Source organism: Hippocampus bargibanti, linkage group LG10, assembly GCF_051943395.1.
Source record: "Hippocampus bargibanti isolate YZ-2025 linkage group LG10, ASM5194339v1, whole genome shotgun sequence".
Classification (NCBI taxonomy): Eukaryota; Metazoa; Chordata; class Actinopteri; order Syngnathiformes; family Syngnathidae; genus Hippocampus; species Hippocampus bargibanti.
In genome coordinates this window covers 17,626,713-17,647,906 of record NC_142743.1, presented here as the reverse complement: position 1 = coordinate 17,647,906, position 21,194 = coordinate 17,626,713, and the positions used below count along the sequence as shown (strand labels likewise).

The window sequence follows — 21,194 nt, the reverse complement described above, 5'->3', positions numbered from 1 at the left end:
TGGTTGATAAGAGCAACCACGAAGCTGATACACGTCAAGTAATCTCAGTGTGCGCAAGCACGTCCAATGGAAATAAACATAGCAGTTACGCCTACTCGGCTTGTGGCTGACGACCAAAACAGAACTTGAAGCATGTTGATAGAGGTTTGTTTCATACATCCATTTTGCGACTGAATCGTTGCTCTGTGTTGAGTGACGTCAAGTGAATGGTTTGAGGTTTAACATCTCAGGATCGCCATTGGCAATAGGGAAGAATTGTCTCATTCCAAGTAACATTCTAATGCAGAAAGTGTATTCTTAAAAGTTCAGAAGGCCAAGAATGCCAGAACTGTTTTTGATTGGGAGGAATGTCAATGCCATTTGACTGTCATTGCTGGACAACAAGAAAGGAGCGTCAGCGCAGAGCGCCGATGCAAAATATGGAACTGTCGCGGTTTGGAATTGAAGCGGATTTATGTGGTACAGGAAATGTGACACAATCTCTTTTGGTCAGTGGATGCGACAGCTTCGTGTTTGCTTTCAACATTTAGCTTGTAACAGACGTGCACATTTCACCAGGACGTCCCTGATCCACTGGTAAAAAGGACGCTTTGATCCTCTCCCCTTTCATCTTGAACTGCTTCAAAGAGGGTGCACATTATGTTATGTTTTGTTGTTGTTTTTGTTTTGACTTCAATATTGCACCGTGAGAATGGCTGCCTTTACTGTTGTACAGTATTCTGTTTTTCTACTTCCTCCTTTCCTTTCCTCTTCCTTTCATAACATTGCTGCTGCGAAATGTACATTTCTCCACTGCGAGACTAATTAAGGCACTGTGTGTGTGTGTGTGTGTGTGTGTGTGTGTGTGTGTGTGTGTGTGTGTGTGTGTGTGTGTGTGTGTGTGTGTGTGTGTGTGTGTGTGTGTGTGTGTTATTAAATAAATGCACAAAAATATTATGTGATTATCATGGAAGAAGGTAACGAGCAACAAAAAACAAAAACAATGGAAATGGGCACAACGCCTGAACATGTTCATTTCAGTCCCAGAGACTCGCCACATTTCGCTTTTTAATGTCCCGACTTGGTGGGAGTGGCGCATTGGATTTGTTGCATTCTTTCTATAATTTAAACGTGGCTAGCAAGCGGCTCAAATCGGTCATACAATTTCCGCTAACAACTCGAGAAATCCATTTGCATTGTGTCAAAATATAATTTTGAACTCAAAACTTGTTACATTTTAAACTCCCTTCAAATTGAGATACCATTCAACAGTGTCTCTAATTACGGGCATGGAGACATGCAACTAAACTCGGCGAGCGCCATTCCACTCTGAAAACCATTTGTCAGCAACATTTGATCAAAGTGGTGTGATACTGTTAATGTGAGGATGTGTGTTACTAACTAGCCACACAGATCCCCGCTCTCTCTGGTGTTTGTGTGCGAGAGGGAGAGAGAGAGAGAGAGAGAGAGAGAGAGAGAGAGAGAGAGAGAGAGAGAGAGAGAGAGAGAGAGAGAGAGAGAGAGAGAGAGAGAGAGAGACAGAAACAGAGAGACAGAGAGAGAGAGGGGATCACACAGGCATGTGTACACCCTTTAGCTGTGTTTGTCTGTCGCCACAACTGTGTATCTTACGCAGGGTTCAGCCGAGGTAAAGATATGATATTACGCAACGGCTTATAGATTTTTCCACCCCTGGCGGGCTGCCAGTGCTCTCGCCAGGAGAGAGAGTGAGAGAGAAAGTGAGAGAGGGGCGATCCGGGCGCAGCACACTTTGTTCCACAATGTCCAATTCACCAACTGGCCTGGTTAGGGAAATTGTGCGTTCTTGTAAATTACTCGGCAATACAAAAAAAAGTGTCTCATGCTAGTAAATGAGAGCCGTTTTTATCATTTACATTTACGAGGTCTGTTTGATATTTCGCCCACCGCCTCCCGCAGACTGTGTGGACGCCCGCTGCTACTGCTTGCTTGGCGTCTATATGCCACATAAACACACACACGCACAGTTCCTGTGACAAAGCATGAAGCACTATGTTTGATTCAAACTTTAGCAGCAGATCTTAAGTTAACCTCAAATTTATATGGATATTAAAACTATTTGACTCCGGGTTGAAAAAAAATAGTCACAAAGAGAATGTTATGTCTTGCATGTAAAACTGTACGAATGAATGAATAATAATGAATTCACTCTGGCTCCTTCCCAGGTTTCAAGATTGCAAACAGTTTGCAATTAAGTCGTTTGCGCAGCAGCGTAAGGTCGTCATATGACACAAGGCGCTCATTTCACAGTTAGATATTATGACTGCTTTTACTGGAATGTTTTTTCATTTAACTATTTACTGTCATTAATATTATCTTATGTGTGCTAATAGCTAGCGGCGTTTTGTTAAAAATACAAGTATCAAGAATAAATTCAGGTTTTGTTGGAAGAGAACATTGTAAAAAAAAAAGGAAGGAACCTTGAGGTAAAATGGAGGAACTCTACGAGGCGTTTTGCATGGGATCTCACCTTTCAATAATGTCGTGACACAAATACAAAAACGGCTAAAAGGTGTTACTATTGTTCCCATTCTCTTATTCGAATCTGTTTTTCTAAGATGAACGTCTTTCAACAACCAAGAAAAACAATTGTCTCAATCATCGAGATTCCAAATTGACACCCAAATGGACAAAAGTATTGTCGTGTAACTTTGATCGCCATTAAAATATCACACTGTTAGCCTCGTAGCATAACCACACGACTCATTTTTAACTAAAAAAAAGGCAATCCATTACAATATGTTTTCTTAACTCATTCACTGCCATTCACGAATGTATTCAGAAATTGAAAATATGGCATAGAGCGCCATTCCTGAATTTGTTCGGGTTTTGTTTTTTTCTTGTGTGGGTGCTGATAAAGCGCAGGCCATGGCCTCTGGCAATGTTTTATTCTTTTCCACAAGGGGTCAGCATTTCACTTTTTTTTCAATTTTCCAACTTTGCTCCAAAATTTCCCCCCAAAAAAATTTAAAAAAATACATACATACCGTATTTTCTGGAATATAAGGTGCACATTCAACAAATAACATATTTCCAAACATTTTCCATACATAAGTCACACTGAATCATGAGGCACATGGTCAGCTTTTTAAAAAATCTTTTCTTTTGGGTGCGCCTTATAGTGCAGAATATACGGTAAATAAATAAACTCCGGTGCGTTTCTAGCCACCGCCACCATATTATCCCAAATGACTTAAAGCGAGTGTGATGTGCTGTGCGTGACAGACATTTTGGGTGTGGACTACATCCAAAACAAGACTTGGAAGAGTCGGCGGGCGGGAGCGGCCCGGGTCTGTTTCCAATCAGACGCTCGCCTGCCACGATGATCAACGCCACTCTTCCCTTGATTTACTTGCAGCATATGTTAATGAAATGTCTCATATCATCCTGATTCACATTCTTCCCGCCTGGATTAAGAAGGCATGTTTACGGTTTACACACACACACACACACACACACACACACACACACACACACACACACACGCGCACACACACACACACATACATTCCTGTTTCAATGGTTTTGTGAGGTCCGGATAACTCCAGATAAGGAGTGAGGACCACCGTTGCTGATAAGTTTAGAGAAGATCTAGTGTTACATTTGAACACTTTAATACTTGTGTGTATATATGTGTATATATATATGTTAAAGTGAGTTCTTTAACCCCATTTCCCACTTCAACTTCTTTAAAAACAAAGAAATAAAAAGTGGACTTGAAACTGAAATAACAGCAGGAGTGAGGTTTCTGAATGGGTACATTCAAAGTCCTCACCACTGTATGGAATTTGGTTGAAATATCGTTTTATATTTTGTGGTATGAACTTTTTCCTCTCATTAACCACACACACACATAAACACACACAGTGAGTAAAAAGTGTGTGTATCCGAGTGAAATGAAAATACACACCAAAAAAAATCATTTTGGGTGAATTTGTGAGGACCTCTCTAAAACTTTAACAGATGTATATATATATAGATATACCCTCTAGAAGCCTTTAGAATGAAAAACTTGTGAGGACCAGCCAAAAGGTCCTCACTTGTCAAAAATGTCCTCTTTACGTACGGTATAAAATGTTAGTGGTCCTCACAAGAGTAGTCGTACAAACACATGTACACACACACACACACACACACACACACAAACAGACACATCATTGAAACGCTTTCACCAAGCTACTCTGGCCTCGATCTTGCAGACAGAGGTACTCTTTTAAATGGTGCTCTTGATGCTCGACATAGGGCGCACTTCCTCTAATTAGCTATATCTATAGCGTACGGGAGACTCGATGAATGCACGCATGTGTAAAATCCTCTTTTGAGCAACTCCAAACTAACTAAGAGTTTTAATTTCACGCTAGGCTGCATTGTCCCATTGAGTGGGGGGTACCCTCACAAAAGGCCTTGTGAGAAAATCAAAAGGAACGCAAATTCACCAATAGGTGATGGAGTGGGAGGGGTGAGGGGGGGGGGGGGTAGAAAAAGGGAGCATGCTTGAGACAAACAACAACAACAAGGCTGGCTCACCCCCATCCCCCAACAATGCATGCCGATCGAGTTCTAACCGTCACTCCTTTTTTACAGGGAGCTAATTGACGAAGAGGACCAAGGTGAGGGAGGGTTTTTTTTTTGCGATCCCCAGCAGCTGCGAGAGGAGGGATGCGCCGGAGTGGGCGGCTCACATTTCCACCATTTGATCATCTTATCAGCTGCTGCTATGTTTAATTCATGAGTGAAAGTTTTCACTATTACGTTCAAGAGTCTCAAGAAAGAAGTATAGTCAAACATACAATGACAATATTTAAAAATGTTGCAGTTAAAAAAACAAATAGATGGATAAATAATAATAATATATAATAATAACATTTCATTTATGAGCGCCTTTCAAAACATTCAAGGTCACTTAACAGTCACAGTATATTTTTTTGTGTGGGTGAGCAGCGGCAGCCACACGCGCCAGCGTTCACTCAACCCGGAATAACCCAAATAGATGGAAAGCTAGCTAGCTAACAACTAGCTAATAGACAGCTAGCTAGCTAACTACCTAGAGAGCTAATAGTTAGCTAGCTAGATAGCCAGGCAGCCAGTCAGAGAGCTAATAGTTAGCTAGCTAGGTAGCCACCTTGATAGCCAGCTAGATAGCCAGATAGGTCCTGGTAGTTGAGTGGTTAGCACGCCGGCTTCACAGCACAGAGGTCGTGATGTGCAGTGCATGTGTGGGTTTTCTCCGGGTTCTCTGGTTTCCTCCCACATTCCAAAAACATGCATGGCAGGCTGTTTGAACACTCAAAAATTATCCCTGGGTGTGAGTGTGAGAGTGAATGGTTGTTTGTCTTTCTGTGTGCCTTGCGATTGGCTGGTAATCAATTCAGGGTATCCCCCGCCTAGTGCGTGAAGACCGCTAAGATAAGCTCCAGCACCGGGTCTTTTTCCCCTCCTTAAAAATAGTTTGTGCCAGCCTATATTCCAAATTGTATTTTTACCACTGGAGATTTGCTTAAATGTATTTTTATCCACCCCATCTTCATTTTATTGTTTCTTCTCCTTCAAAAAAAATTTAAGTAGACCACTTTGTTCATAGGGCATAGTTTTATGGCACTCGATGAATTCAATGCTTTCCAATGTACTTTCCATCCTCCCGAGCATTGTTATAAGGTTCAACCAAATGGCGGCCTGAGCAGAAAAAGCACATTGACTGACTTTTTTTTTTAATCGCTCTCTGCACAACATATGTGATGCTTGTGTCTAATTTCAGACGTCGCTGCGAGTACGTGCGCATGACCGCTCAATACAACTATATCGCAAACCAACATAAAACCGCTATAGGGGCCGCCCGGTTCCACTGGCCGCAGATCAGCGTAAACCTAATCCGCACTGGGAGGCAAGAGGGTGGCTATATTCAGCCGCGTGCACATATATCTACATACACAACACTTGCTTCCACGCAAGGGACAGCTACCTATTACTCTGCGGTGCCAAGCGTCTCTGTTAAGCTTGATAAATCCATTTTCAATGGGCAGTGAGGGAGACTGTGCAAGATAAGGGATGAGCACACTGCTGGATCGAGTGCACCTCCAAGACTCGCACACACTGTTTTTGGAAAGAGCATCAAAAAAACTTGTCCACAAATCATGCTTTCTTTCCCCTTTTGCAATCCGAATGACACATTTGTGCCATGCTCAGGCATCTTTTCATCCACCCGTCGCGGCCCGGCAGCTCTCACTTTGTGGCCAAGCCGTATAAGGCGGGCCTGGTCCGCAACCAGAAAGAAGGATGAATCAATAAAAAGGACACAATGTACCTCTGGGTTGCGCCTGTCTACTCGCTTCCCGCCTGCATGCCTGGCGTTCTGGCACCAATGCCCGTTTTCAGCAGACCTTCCTTCCACCACAGCAAACCTATTCTTCACTGAATTTACTGCGCCGACCAAGTGCCGTTGTGTGTGAGCATTTAATATGTGAAAGGACAACAAAGGTCCATTTCACAAATGTAAAGAAAGAATCTGAACATATACATGCACACATGTACACAATGTACGAATATGGTCTGAATGTGAGGACTTTTTTGAACTCTATCACAGGCTGCCGAGAGTCAAACATTTGACCCAAAACAAACAAACAAACAAACTGTACCATACAATCTATATATCTATATACAATAAATACATAAATAAAGGGTAAATAAATAAATAGGGATATCAATAAATAAATAAATCGATTAATACATCTATAAATAAATGGTAAATAAATAGGTGTACAAATAAATAAATAAATAAATAGGTGCATTCATAAATAAATAAATACATAGATCGATAAATAAGTAGAGATATAAATATGTAGCTAAATAAATACATAAATAGGGGTATAAATAAATAAATAAATACATACATAAATAAATAGCTTGATAAACAAATACCACTAGGTAAATAAATAAACAGGTAAATAAATAAATAAATAATATCACAGTATGTCAAAAAAAGATGTGCATACAAGCATTCACACTTTGGTTATTCTGTCCCAAACAAAGCTTTTTATGCATCACTATGCTTCCATGCACCGAAACATGATTACGTGAATCCTGAGAGGTGAGCCTGCACAAGTCAACTCGCACTGACGCAAATACATTTTTTTTAACTATAGTCAGTATAATGTGGAAAATCAAGTATGACAAATTAGAGGTGAAAAATACATTTTACACTTTACAAAAAATATATATATATTCGGAGACACCTTGTGTCAAACTAAACATAAAAATAAATAAATCAAATATCCATGCCAAAGCTATTGGTTTTCCGCTTTCATAGTATATAAATGTTAAAAAAACAATTGTGTGTGAATACAATAACTCTTCACAATTTCACATGATATTAGAAAATATAACAACAGAAATAATAATAAAAATCTGAAGCATAAATAAATTGGAGTCAAACCCATATGAGCGAGAACAAAACAATAAGTTACCCCCCCCACCCCCAAAGTATACCATACAATATCCTGCACAAAGCTGTGCATCACATTAGTTTGCACGCAGCCTCTGAAGTTGGCAGCCTCGTCGGGCATTTGACTATAAGCTGAGATAATTGATTCGAAAACGCCACACGCAAAAGTTTTAATTAAAGACGCCCCCGCAACCTTCATATCGCATCAAAACTTTCTGCAAATACTTTCTTTGTTGTCACGAGGACTGTGAACCGCTGCCAAAGTAGCACTTTTTTGGCTGCACCTTTTCGGGCATGGCCGTTTCCAACAAAGCTCTTTAACGTTATGAATAATGCACTCAAAGGTTGTTTACAACCCCCCCTCTTTTTTATATTATATTAATTATTTACAAAGTGTGATCAAGGAATGACGACACAAAACTACTGCAGTGTGCGCGTACTATCTTCATGCACACAGCTTCAACATTAAAGTAGATTCCAAAATAAAAGCTCAAGAAATTCACCCGCCACATGATTTTATTCCAAATTCTATACTAATACTAATACTAATACTAATACTAATAATAATAATCAATTTCATTTAAAAGTGCCTCTCAATGACACTTATGTACCTTCAAAAGCATGTTCACCATCCTCTGCGGTGTCCACGTCTGCCAATTCATTTTAATAAATGGAAAAGACGGCGTGAACTCCGACGCTAGCACGCGAAAAGCAGTCATGGAAATCGCATGGACTAAACATGCAGAAATCAAATAGAATATTGATTAGGAAATGTGCCATGCGCACATCTACTGCCAGATCCCAGAGTGACAGACGGCAGAAAGGTCAAGGGACGCATAAGGACTCATTTAAAGGACACAAGTGATGTGATTAATTCAATGTGATTAATTCATCATTCAAAGAGCGATTGGAAATTGTGTGATTGCCTTGTGCAAGCGGGCAGTGGCAACTTGTTTTTAAAAAAGTCAGCGAAGAAGGCCTTAAGTAACACTGAGAGGGAATCCACATGTTTTCCATCGTGGAGCTATCATGCACACACACACACACATTACAGGGTACACACCACACACTGCTCCGTTTAAGGACACGGACCGTGTGATTTATATGCAGACCTTTCAAAAGATGGGAAAAATGTGGAGATCACACTGTGTGAGATGGAGAAAAGGGGAACAGCCATGAGAAAATAGTCACTATAAAAATGTGATGATTAACAAGTGTATAAAATGATAACAGGCTGCTTCAGTAAAATAAAAATCTGCCATATAATGTGAGCTAGTAGCTCTTGATCATGAAATAATGAAAATCCTACCGCAGGAATGGGAAATATAAAGGTTATTAAAACAAACAAATAAATAAGCATAAAAAAATCTTTACCTGGTGTAATAATCAAAACAAAATGTTTGTAGCTTGTCGAACAACTGTGTTTAAAATGTTCTCCTTTTAAGCATCCAATTTTTTTGAAAGCTACTTTTTATGTATTTCATTTATATCTGCAGCTGAAAACAAGAAACAAAAGAAAAAAATATCTGGACCGTTGCTGTGATCCTTTATTAAATTAAAGACAATACTAAAATGTGTTGTTCATCATGCTGAAACATGCATTGATCTATTTAGAAATGAAGATGCATACAAACATGGCACGATGGTTTCAAAGTGAAGGTCCACCCACTCTTTGTCTTTTTCAGTAAAAGTGTTTTTTTTGCACTGTGTATGTGTTGTTCAGTATGTTTTTTAAAAATCATCCAGTTCTATTTTAGTGTACCCTATAGATACATTACAGGGCTTGTAAAATAGGAAGAAGTTGTATGCAATATCATTTAAACACACACACACACACACACACACACACACACACACACACACACACACACACACACACACACACACACACACACACACACACACACACACACACAGCTACCTTTTCCCACAATAGTTCATATTAATTACAGTATTTCAATAAATAAATAATAAAATATAAAACCTTGGCAAAAACTAATTGGGACCACATGCATACCATTATCAAATAAATTTAATCTCATACTGAAGCCCGTGTCAATTCCCGCTATATTTAATATAAAATTTAAAAAAATGAAATAAAAACACTTCTAAAATTGCCTCGCTCGAGTCGAAGTCAAGTGTATTTACGCACCGTGAACGCACCACATGCCTACGCTTGCATCCAAAACGTACCCTGACAACAAATGGACAGGAACGTGAATTCACGTGGGGGGGGGGGGTCTTAGGAGGGCGTCCACCGTGACCGTGAATGCACCACCATAGCGCCAACTCGCCCTTGGCCGTGAGTGAGATTTTGCGCACAACTCAGTTCCACTTCCTCGGTCCGTGAACGCAACAAGTCGGTTAAACCTGTCGGTGTGGTTTCGCGTCAATTTGTGTTCTCTCCGCGGTAGGTAATTCGAGGTCTCTTGCACTTTACATGACTGTACTTCTGATTTGATTTAGTTAAAAAAATAGATATGTGGCCGAAGCGCCATTTTATTTTCTCGATACCGTAGCGCCCGCGTTGGAGCGTCAAATGTCACAGCGCAGTTAAAACCGAAAAGGCCGAGAGGTTGAGCGAAGGTTGAAAAGCGACACGACAAAAGTGGACGAGATTGTACGGGAGTGGAAATCGGAAAAAAGAGGCAGGACGACGGGCACAGACACTCCAACCAGCGCTCAGCTTCAAGCGCGCAAGACCGGAAAAGTGGGCAAGCCGCAAAGCGGTTAAAATCGCTCTTTTTTCCCCTCTCCTCGTTATTAAAGAAAGAGATTAAAATGCCTACCTGTGTCAGGCAGTAAGGAGAGTACATGGCTGGGTCTACAGGTGGCGGTCGGAGCGGTCGCGAGTCAACGTGGATGGAGGAGGAACGCTGCGGTGCCGCATTGCAAACGCTGACCGAGGCTCGGTGCTGTGGCTCGGTGCAGGCTCTAACCCCGCCTCGCTCACTGTGCCGCCGAGCTCCGCACCAACTTTTAGGGGAAACTTTTTCCCTGCTCTGCCTCCCTCCCTCCCTCCCTTCAGCCTCCCTCCCTCCCTCGCTCGCTCTCACATGCCCCCCCCCCCACCCTTCCTCCCTCCCCTCACATGCCGAACTGTAACTCTACTGTACATCGACTGCTTTCGATTAGAACTTCGAAAACTAGCGAGCTTGCCTCGAAAAAAAAGACGAACAGAATGGAAAGGCTGTGGAAAAGAAATATGAAAGCTTCGAGAATAAGTGTGAGTGGACTACAATATATTACACACGCACACGTACAATTAAAGCAATGCACTCACGATACAAAATTGCAAGATTTGAAAAAAAAGCTCTGGTTTATTTTTGCTCCATCTCTTAATGCAATCAACTATAAGAGTCTAAAATAAAATAATGCCAAACATACACCGTATTTTACGGAATATAAGGCGCACATTCATCGAATGACATATTTAAAAATATTTTCCATACATAAGGTGCAGTGCATTATAAGGGCCACCTTCAATAAATGACATTTTAAAACGTTTTCCATACATAAAACGCACCGGATTATGAGGCGCATGGTCAGCTCTTGAAAAAAAAATACATTTTCTTTTAGGTGCACCTTATAGTGCAGAAAATACGGTGATTTAATTTCCTAATTTTCTATGACATGTCATGCACGTTTATCAGCCTATCAGATGTTCTCGTAGTGAATAAGGCCTATAGTTGCAAAACTATACCGGTCTTAAAAGTGAACGACAACTTCATTTCTGCAAAGATTCTTTTATGTACCATTCGAGCCAGTTTTTATGAAAGTAGGATTTAATTGTAAAACAGAACATTTTCAATGCAAAATACATATAAGTTCATTTCGAATCAGAATCAGAAAGATTTTAATAGTCATACAATGGGGAAATTTGCAATCTGTTATAATTTGGTTGACAATGTAGTGTTGCCATGCTAATTTATAGCATTTTAATGATAAACTGTTTTGATAGCTAAATCATCCTTGATTTTAATGTGCATCAAGTTTTTGATATCGCATGTTAGCCATATTTGTGGATTTTGCAGAAGGATTGGTCACGTGCATCTTGCTAGACAAACGTCACACATTAAAGAAAATGAAAAATGTTCAATGTCATTTTCTATGGCATTGAATAGCATACCTACCAACTACTCTGGTTTTGCCGTAATGAGTACGGTTTTCATTATCCTACTCCGGGTTACGGTTTATTAATGAAAATTACGATTTTTTAATTTAGAACAGGCGGTCAGCACAGTGGTAGCTTCCTTTAGATCAGGGGTGTCAAAGTCATTTTTTGCCGCGGGCCACATTGTAGTTATGGTTTCCTCTCGAGGACCGTTATGAATTTGGGGAACCCATTAGAATGTTTAAATCCCTTCAAATATTACATATAGAGCACACAGCAAATTAATGAATAACTCGTTTTCAAATCTGAAGTCAAGAATAATGACTTTTATTGTGGTTGAATCCAAAAATATGAAATTTTGGCTCAGATTTTAGCAATCATCATGGAATTTAACAAGTTTGATTTGCTTTCGCGGGCCGAAAAAAAATGATGTGGCGGGCTGGATTTGGCCCGCGGGCCTTGACTTTGACACCTGTGCTTTAGATGAATTGCGGGTTATACCTGGAATCGAGTCAAGAGTTAGCATCGGTTTTATCGTTGTCATGTAATGCATCTTTCGGAGTAAAAGCAACAAGTGTGAAATCTAAAAGAAAACTACAGTCGTTTCATGAGGAATAGGAGTTATACTTTGATCAAGCTGATATCAAAAATAATTTATAGTGGTCAAAAATGTGATTTGATATGATTCATGTCAATTGTAAGTCATTTATTTTAACAATCCTTGGTACCTCATGAATTATTATGAGTCCAAATTTCACTGTTGTCTCTCCATTTTCTCTCCATTTCACTTTTGTTTTTTTTTTCACTTTTGTTTTTTGTTTCAAGCTCTGTCGTCTCCCTTTCGCGTGTGTGTGTGTGTGTGTGTGTGTGTGTGTGTGTGTGTGTGTGTGTGTTTGTCACTCTGTCGTCTGCCTGTCTCTTTAATGGTAACACCCCCCCCCCTCACCGCTGCGTTCTTGACCAATCACGTGGCTTTAACCGAAGACTGGGGGCGGGGAATAGAGGACAAAACAGTCGGCCGCCATTTTCTTGTTAGGAGACTCACTCTCTCTCTATCTGTAACCCCAACCCCTCACTGCTCCATTCTTGACCAATCACGTGGCTTTAACTGAAGACTGGGGGCGGGGAATAGAGGACAAAACAGTCTGCCGCCATTTTTCTTGTTAGGAGAACAGGGTGGTTCGCGAACGACACATCACTCATTGTGGCAACTCCGTGTGTATCCCGAAAAATAGTTTGTATGCCAAGGTAAAAGTGTCATAAATGTAACGTTCGTAAACCAAAAAGTTGGTAAGCCAAGGGGTTCGTTAACCGAGGTATCACTGTATTCCTTTTTAGTACAGAAAGTGTTTCCTGTGAACTTAATGTACATATGAAAATTCATTTATTATGATTCATTGATGTGAACAGTATTGAATGTTAATGTGGATATTTTTCAAATTTGAGTTTGTTGGTGTCAACACAGTAATGTACGTTATATTTGCATAATTGAAGTTAAGATGTGACATCAGGTTTTCCCCACTTTTCCTAAATAGTATTTTTCCAACGTCATTGTGGCAGCTCATATCGGTGGAAGTCGGTGGAATCATACTCAACTTCGGCATCAATGTTAACTCATTCACTGCCAGACATATTCAAAAATATGTCCACTCCAGTGCCAGGGTTTTTGTCATTGTCACTCAAATTCCAGAACCCACAGAATATTGAGTTTAAGGACTACATAAACATTCAATGCAGCCTAAGAAACCTTAGTCTCTCTTGTTTCATTAGAAAAAAAAAAAGAGTTATTTCCTAATTGATATGGGCCTGGAGTTATGAGCTTGAAATGAGGGCGGCTGTCCAAAATACAATGCAATATATACATATTTGTTTTATATAGCGCTTTAACAGCTGAAGCAGAAACAAAGCGCTAACATGGGGAAAAAGGGAAATGTTGTCCCCTTGCGGAAGGGGAAAAAGACATTACCAGAGGCCATGGCCAGCACTTTATCAGCACTCAAACAAGAAAACAAAACAAAACCCGAACAAATTCAGGAATGCCGCTCTCCGTCATATTTTCACTTCTCGAATTAATTCAGGAATTACAGTGAATGACTTAATTTTAAAACTCAAATTCTAAAGAAGTACCTCAAAGATGCGTCTTGTGCACCCCATTTTTTACAATTTCTAAACAACAAATGAAAACAATGAGTTTTAACTGACAAATGTGACGAAGGATGACTCCAGTCGTAAATATGACTCGTTTATCTCATCTCAACATTGATATTTTAACACGGCATACAATATTTGTTCGGGTTTTGTTCTATCATGCTTGGGTGCCGATAAAGCGCTGGCAATGGCCTCTGGTAATGTTTTTTCTTTTCCACAAGGAGGAAGCATTTCTTTTTTCCATGTTAGCGCTTTGTTCCAGCTTCAGCTCTTGTTAAAGCGCTATATAAAGCAATATGTATGTATTGCATTATATTTTGGACAGCCACCCTCATTTCATGGTCATATGACTCCAGACCCATATTGGATTGGATTGGATTGGATATGCCTTTATTAGTCTCACAGTGGAGAAATTTACATTTCACAGCAGCAAAGTGATGAAAGGAATTATTATTATTTAAGAATTAACTCTTTCTTTCTGATTAAGGAAGAGAGTCTTACGCTGCATTAAATGTTTATGTAGTCCTAAAACCCAATATTCTGTGGGTCCTAGAATTGGAGTGACAATGACAAAAACCCTGTCACTGATTGGACACATTTTTGTCTGGCAGTGAATGAGTTCATTCCACTCGTGAAAAAAAAACCACGGTACATATTTCTAATTTTAATTTCTAAATTTAATTTCTGACTATGTTAACTCGCAACTGCGTTGAAACGAGGTCAATCTCTGTTTTAGTTACAGTAGCAGATGCTGGCTCTAACATTGACCAAAATTCATATGGAATTAAATTTTACAATGTGGATTTGAGGGGGCCTCGCTATCTTTGCCTGTAAGTTATAAACGACACCGCATCACATTTAGAAAAGAAAAAAAAAAAATCAAACTATTTCCACGGACCTTCTGGCATGCTTTGAAGAAACCAACAAAGTTTGACTGCAAGATGCACATTTGCTTTCTTGACACTTTTAATTTATCACTCCAGGGGTTTGTCTGTTTTTTGTTTGTTTCAGCTTAACAATGTCTAGCTTCTACTGCGACACGCTGTGTATAATATCCAGCACATATGCGGACAGTTGATACCTGAACTTGGACTTGGAGATTGAAAGGCGCTTTCCCTGTGACTCCCATTGTATGCAAGTGATATTCTGGTTCTAATCAACCCTGCCTTGATCTGCCTGCAATTGCATATAAGCCCCCGCCTCCACAACGTGTGATTGTGCGCGTTTGTGTGTCTATGTGCAGTAGCATTGTGTTGTGTGTGAATAACAGTCTGTGAATGTGTGTGTGTGTTTAGTATGTATTTGTATGTTTATGGTGTGTGTGTGTGCGTGTATGTGTGTTGTTTATGTGTGTGTATTGTATGTGTTTGTGTGTGTATTGTGTGTGTATTATGTGTGTCTTTTGTGTGTGTGTGTGTGGTTCATGTGTGTGTATGATGTGTGGATTGTGTGTTTATTAAGTGCGTGTTTAATCTGTGTGTGTGTGTTTGCTGTGTATGATGTGTGGATTGTGTGTTTATTAAGTGCGTGTTTAATCTGTGTGTGCATGTGTGTGTGCTTATCATTATGTGTGTGTATTATTTGTGTGTGTTATGTGTGTGTGTGTTTATTTGTGTGTATTCTTTGTGTGTATAGCGTGTGTGTGTCTGTTTATGTTTATTATGTGTCTGTACTGTGTGTGTGTGCATTATATGTGAGTGTATTTTATGTGTGTGTGTGGTTCATGTGTGTTTTGTGTGTGTGTATGTATTATGTGTGTGTCGGTTGTGTATTATGTGTGTATTGTGTGTTTATTAAGTGTGTGTTTTATCTGTGTGTGTGTGCTTATTATTATGTGTGTAATATTTGTGTCTATGTTTATTATGTGTGTATTGTGTGTTTATTATGTGTGTGTGTGTGTGTGTGTGTTTATTATGTGGGTGTGTGTTTCGTGTGTGTGTATTATATGTGAGTGTATTTTATGTGTGTGGTTAATGTGTGTGTATGTATTATGTTTGTGTCTGTTGTGTATTGTGTGTTTATTATGGGTGTGGATTATTTGTGTGAGTGTGTGTGTTTATTATAGTGCGTGTGTATTATTTGTGTGTGTGTGTGGTTAATGTGTGTGTGTGTGTTCTGTGTGTGTGTATGTATTATGCGTGTGTCTGTTGTGTAATATGTGTGTATTGTGTGTTTATTATGTGTGTGTGTGTTTATTATTATGTGTGTGTATTATTTGTGTGTCTGTTTTGTGTGTGTTTGTCTGTTTATTATGTATGTATTGTGTGTTTATTGTCTGTGTGCGTGTGTGTGTGTTTATCTGTGGATATTATTTGTGTGTATTGCGTGTGTGTTTGTGTTTATTATGTGTGTGTATTGTGTGTGTTTATTATGTGTGTGCACGTGTGTGTTTATTATGTGCGTGTATTAATCATAATAATAATACATTTAATTTACAAGCGCCTTTCTGAACACCCAAGGACACTACACAATAAATCAACAATACATATGTATGTTCGTGTGCATATTGTGTGTTTTGTGTGTGTGTGTGTTTATTATGTGTGTGTATTGTGTGCGTGTGTGCTTGTGTGTATCGTGTGTGTGTGTTCAGTGTGTGGCGTGTGCGTGTGTATTACGTGTGTGTGTGTGTCTGTCTGTGTGTATTACGTGTGTGTATTCTGTGTGTGTGTGCGCGCGCGCAAGCTATAGGGTGCGGTCTTGGAAGTTGAAGTCAATGCCAAGTTTTTCAAGTAGGGTTTGGATGGGGGGGGTACGAAGCTTTGTGAAACCTTAGCCTATGTGGGATACTTACCACACACAAACACACACACACGCTCACACACATTCTTTCGCGTTCTAAGATACATAGGCAAGCAACAGTGGAAAAAAGGGAGGGAAAAGAGTGAACAAGGTGAAGGGTACTGAGTGTATTTCTTTCCATTCATTGCTCCTCGGTTCAAACCACACCCCAGCACGGCACAGCTCCAAACCCCAAAACTGTCGCGCACAAGGTTCTTTTTCGCTTTTTTGTTCCCCCCCTTTCTCTCCTAGAAATTGTTTTACTTTATTCTGTTTTTCACTCTCTATTAGTAGCATTTTAGTCAAACGTTCAATTGGTCTAATACAGAGTAAAACCTCTTCCACGCGATGTCCGAAACATCATAACAGTACTTGCCGTGATAGTTGAAATGAAAATATTTTATCCGATCAACTCTCAATAGAATCACAAATTTTATTTTAGAATTTTTTTTTATGTCAGGATGTTTTGCCAACAGCAACTATATTTAATGTACATTTTTACATTGAACCGGCCTACCATAATGTCTGCTATAGTTATTTTGTACGTTGCATGCAGAATTTTTCCTTTCAAAATAAAATGCCTTTGGACTTCAAAGGAAAAATGAAACACAGATGCGCATGTACATAAGTAATGATTTTGAATGTGCAAAAAGGGATTTACAGTATTTACTCAACTACATTTAGTAGGAGGTGTCGGTTAAGGATTAAGACATTTGAAACAGCCATATACAGCATTCAAATTGACATTTCGATCGAACAGCAAGGAAACGAGACACAATGAAGTCATGTAGCTCCTGGAACACAGACTTGGACGCATTTAACATCCTGGCGTGAGCTCACAATCACACTCTCTAGCATTCACAACATTTAAGTTCATTGATGAAAAGGGTTCTTCAGCCATTGTGAGTACTTCTTTGAAGGTGTCGGACATTTGGCTCCTCATCCGAAGGGCTTCGTCAGCGAACTAAAGTTGTGCTGGTAACTCTGGCTCCCCCAACCTGAGAGTAGGGGCCTATCAGTTTAAATTTCTGGCACCGCCACCTCTGTCCATTAGGGGTATTCTGTATATAGGGCTAGAATTACCAGGACGGCTTTAGTTCTCTGATGAAGCTCTTTGGATGAGGATCCAAAAGTCCGACTCCTTCAAAAAAGTACAGATGACGGCTGAAGAAATCTTTACATCGATGCACCACTCCAATACAAGTGGGAGCGTGCACAAACCTATTCAGGTTCATTTTTCTGGGAGACTGCCACCGCACTGCCATTTTGGTTACCAACCACGCACCAAATACCGGAGGCAAAATCCTTGTGTGTTTCACCCTACATCCCCAATACAGATGTTTCGGATTTTAATCTTTAAGTTTGGATTTTTGTCATTGATTCGATTGAATTTGAGGTGCAGAAACTCAAAATGACCGAAGGACAGTAATCTTAGGTTCAATAATTTGCATATAAACCTCTGAACCACAATTAGAAACATGTAACGTATTTTTTCCTGCATGCTATTTCAAGTCCGATTATCCATTTACCCTGAACTTTCTTAACCACTGGTTGCCTTACACATACACACCCAGTTTCACGCAAGCGTGTCAGAATCAACAATTTGATTACTTGCGTCATCTCACACACGGGGAGTTCCAAGGCACACGATCGCCAGGCCTTTTCTTCATACGTGCATTCGCAACTGTAACAACCAGGAGGGAAAATAGTAGTTGTGCTAGTTCAAGAAGAGTTGGAGCAGAACTGTTTAGAAATGCATCATGGCTCAGTTCCCGACCACACGATCATGACCTCTGATCCACGTGGTTCTTCTACTGGGTTTGACTTTAGCAGGCCTCTTTTTGTTTGGAGCTGGAGTCCAGCCTAGACGGCTCATTTCTGTATTCAACACAACACGGGGCACTCCGGCAGCCAAATCCAGAACTATAGCAACCGTCCAGGCGCAGCTACAAAACACCACAACTCAGGTTTGCCTCTCAAAACCCCCCCCCCCATTTGCCCATCTATTAGTTATCTAGTTAGCTATCACGCTAGCTATCTATTATCTATAAAGCTATCTAGCTGGCTAGCTATCTAGCTAGCTAGCTATTTATTAGCTGTCTTTCTTGACCACTACATTGAGAAAAGCCCCCATCATTTGAGCTCGGGTTGTTTCCAAGAAAGTGTTTGCCACACGAAGGGGGAAAAAAAAAACCACATGGTGCGACAACACTTAAGCGTGTTGTGGTCTCCTGTTGACACGCGCCGCTGGCCGCGCATTTTATGTTTACCATCTCTTGTGGTTACGCTGTACGAATAAAAGCCAAGGCCGATATCACCGTTAGCGAGTGAAATGTGTAAGACAGGTGGTTGTGGCTGCCTTTCAAATGCCGCTTATGTGGGCGCGACAGTCATATACGTACATTATATGTACAGCCATATGCAGTCAAAACTGGTCATTACGGCTAACAAGCCCCTCCATACAGGAGATGCTAGGGGTCTGTTTGCAATCTCTGCGCGTGTGTGTGCGTGCGTACGTGGAGCAATGTGTCGGGCCTGCTGCTTTTTGTGTGTTTACTGTGTGCGAGGGCACCTCGTGTTTTCAATCCGGCAGCTTTAGAGATGATAACACATTTTTTTTTTGTTTATATACAACCAGAAGTATACATCGTCATGAAACGGGTTGAATACAATCCTTCATACAGTTGCATGGAAAGTAGCATTTGCGCCACACTGGGGCGAAAACAAAAAGATTACAAGCAATTCAATAAGTCAGAATTATTACAATGGTAATTGCAAAAATATGAGGCCAAAGACCACCCTTGTATATTATGCACTACACTTAAAAAAATAACTACTGTAAAATGACATCATCATTTTAAAATGACATATTTTCCTGTCACTTTTACTCTATTCTCAGAATACTAAAACCACATTGCACATGATTAACTTATTCACTGCCAGACATGTGCAAAAATGCGTCCACTAAGGCATTATTTTGGCATTTTTAAACCAGAGAAATGTGCATGGTATATTTTGCAGTTCTATCAAAGCACGCAGAATTCAAGTACAATATATTTTGGAAGGAACAAAGTTACTTAACCCATTCACTGCCGGACAATGTGCAAAAAGGTGTCCACAAAAGTGCCAGGGTTTTTGTCATTGTCACTCGAATTCCAGGACCCACAGAATATTGAGTTTTAGAACTACATAAACATTCAATGCAGCGTAAGAAAATTTACACTCTATTCGTTCATCAGAAAAAAAAGACTTAATTCCTAAATTATATGGGTCTGGAGTTATATGAGCTTGAAATGAGGGCGGATGTCCAAAATACAATGCAATACATACATATTGGTTTATATAGGGCTTTAACAAGGCTGGAACAAAACGCGAACATGAAAAAAAAAGGAAATGCCGCCCCCTTATGTAAAGGAAAAAAAATGCCAGAGGCCATGGCCAGTGCTTAATCGGCACCCAAACAAGAAAAAAAACTGAACAAATTCGGGAATGGCGCTCTCCGTCATATTTTCAATTCCCGAACCAATTTGTGAATGGCAGTGAATGAGTTAACACACAGCACAGAAAACCCTGCTTATTGTTAATTATTGCGCTTGAGCTTGGCACTGCATTCAGTCCCACTGAAGGCAAAAATAAGCCTTGACAAATCCACGCTAAGGAGCAAATAAGTGATATGTGGGGAAAATGTGTGATGCACACCAGAAAAGTTGCAATTTTAAGCTGCATTCTTGCATGTCAAGGAATTCGTAATGCATCCTTTCATGGCTTCCAGGATGACACGTTTGGATCAGAACGGCACTGCAGGAGTATGCGACATGGAGTTGAAAATAAAGCACCGCTCTCCATTCCAATTGCACTACTCCCATAACCAGTCATTGTAACAATACTACATAACATTTGCTGTAAAACATTACAAACAATATGTTTTAAAATGGTTTCAAATCAGTGGCTAGAATATAAAATTGTGCGAAGTAGAGTGTGGTAATCTTTCATAGAAAATCTGACAAAATTCCTGTGAAAAAATACAGAGTGATCAATGTGTTAATATTGTCGAATGGGATGAGGGGGAGTTTGGCGGGGCGTGTGAGGCTGTCAAAAATACATAAATACATGTATTTTTTAAAAATATGACTAAAGTGAGTAAAGCTAAATCTTTTTTTTCCAATCCTCGCAGCGTGTTTGTATGGCCATAAAATGAACCACTTGTATTTGCGGATCATTCGTTGATGTGTGTATGTGTGTGTGTCTGTTTGTATGACTAGTCTTGTGAGGACCACTGACATTTTATACCATACGTAGTGAGGACATTTTTGACAAGTGAGGACCTTTTGGTCCGTCCTCACAAGTTTTTCATTCTAAAAGCTTCTAGCGGGTTTATGTATGCATCCATTAAAGTTTCAGAGAGGTCCTCACAAATTCACCCAAAATTATTTTTTGGTGTGTATTTTCATTTCACTTGGATACACACACTTTTTACTCACTGTGTGTGTTTACGTGTGTAAGGGCCCTTGGCTAATGAGAGGAAAAAGTTCATACCACAAAAAGCCAAACAATATTTTAACCAAATTCACTACAGTGGTGAGGACTTTGAATGTACCGATTCAGAAACCTCACTCCTGCTGTTATTTCAGTTTCAAGTCCACTTTTTAATGTATTTGTTTTTAAAGTAGTTGGAAAATGGGGTGACATTTAGTCTTC

General features: G+C 39.9%; 1 protein-coding gene across 10 annotated transcripts in view; it reads right to left on the bottom strand.

Moving 5' to 3' along the window:
- nfixa (nuclear factor I/Xa) overlaps positions 1-21,194 on the bottom strand; it is a 162,655-nt gene that overhangs the window by 127,180 nt on the left and 14,281 nt on the right. Inside the window, exon 1 of one of the 10 annotated variants that reach the window (XM_089006027.1) lies at positions 10,246-10,457. The exons of the other annotated variants lie outside the window; for them this stretch is intronic. Within the exon in view, the coding sequence (XP_088862153.1) occupies positions 10,246-10,272 (27 nt within the window). The 5' untranslated portion in view covers positions 10,273-10,457. Of the gene's footprint in view, positions 1-10,245; positions 10,458-21,194 lie in introns of those variants that run through there. 10 annotated transcript variants of the gene reach the window in all.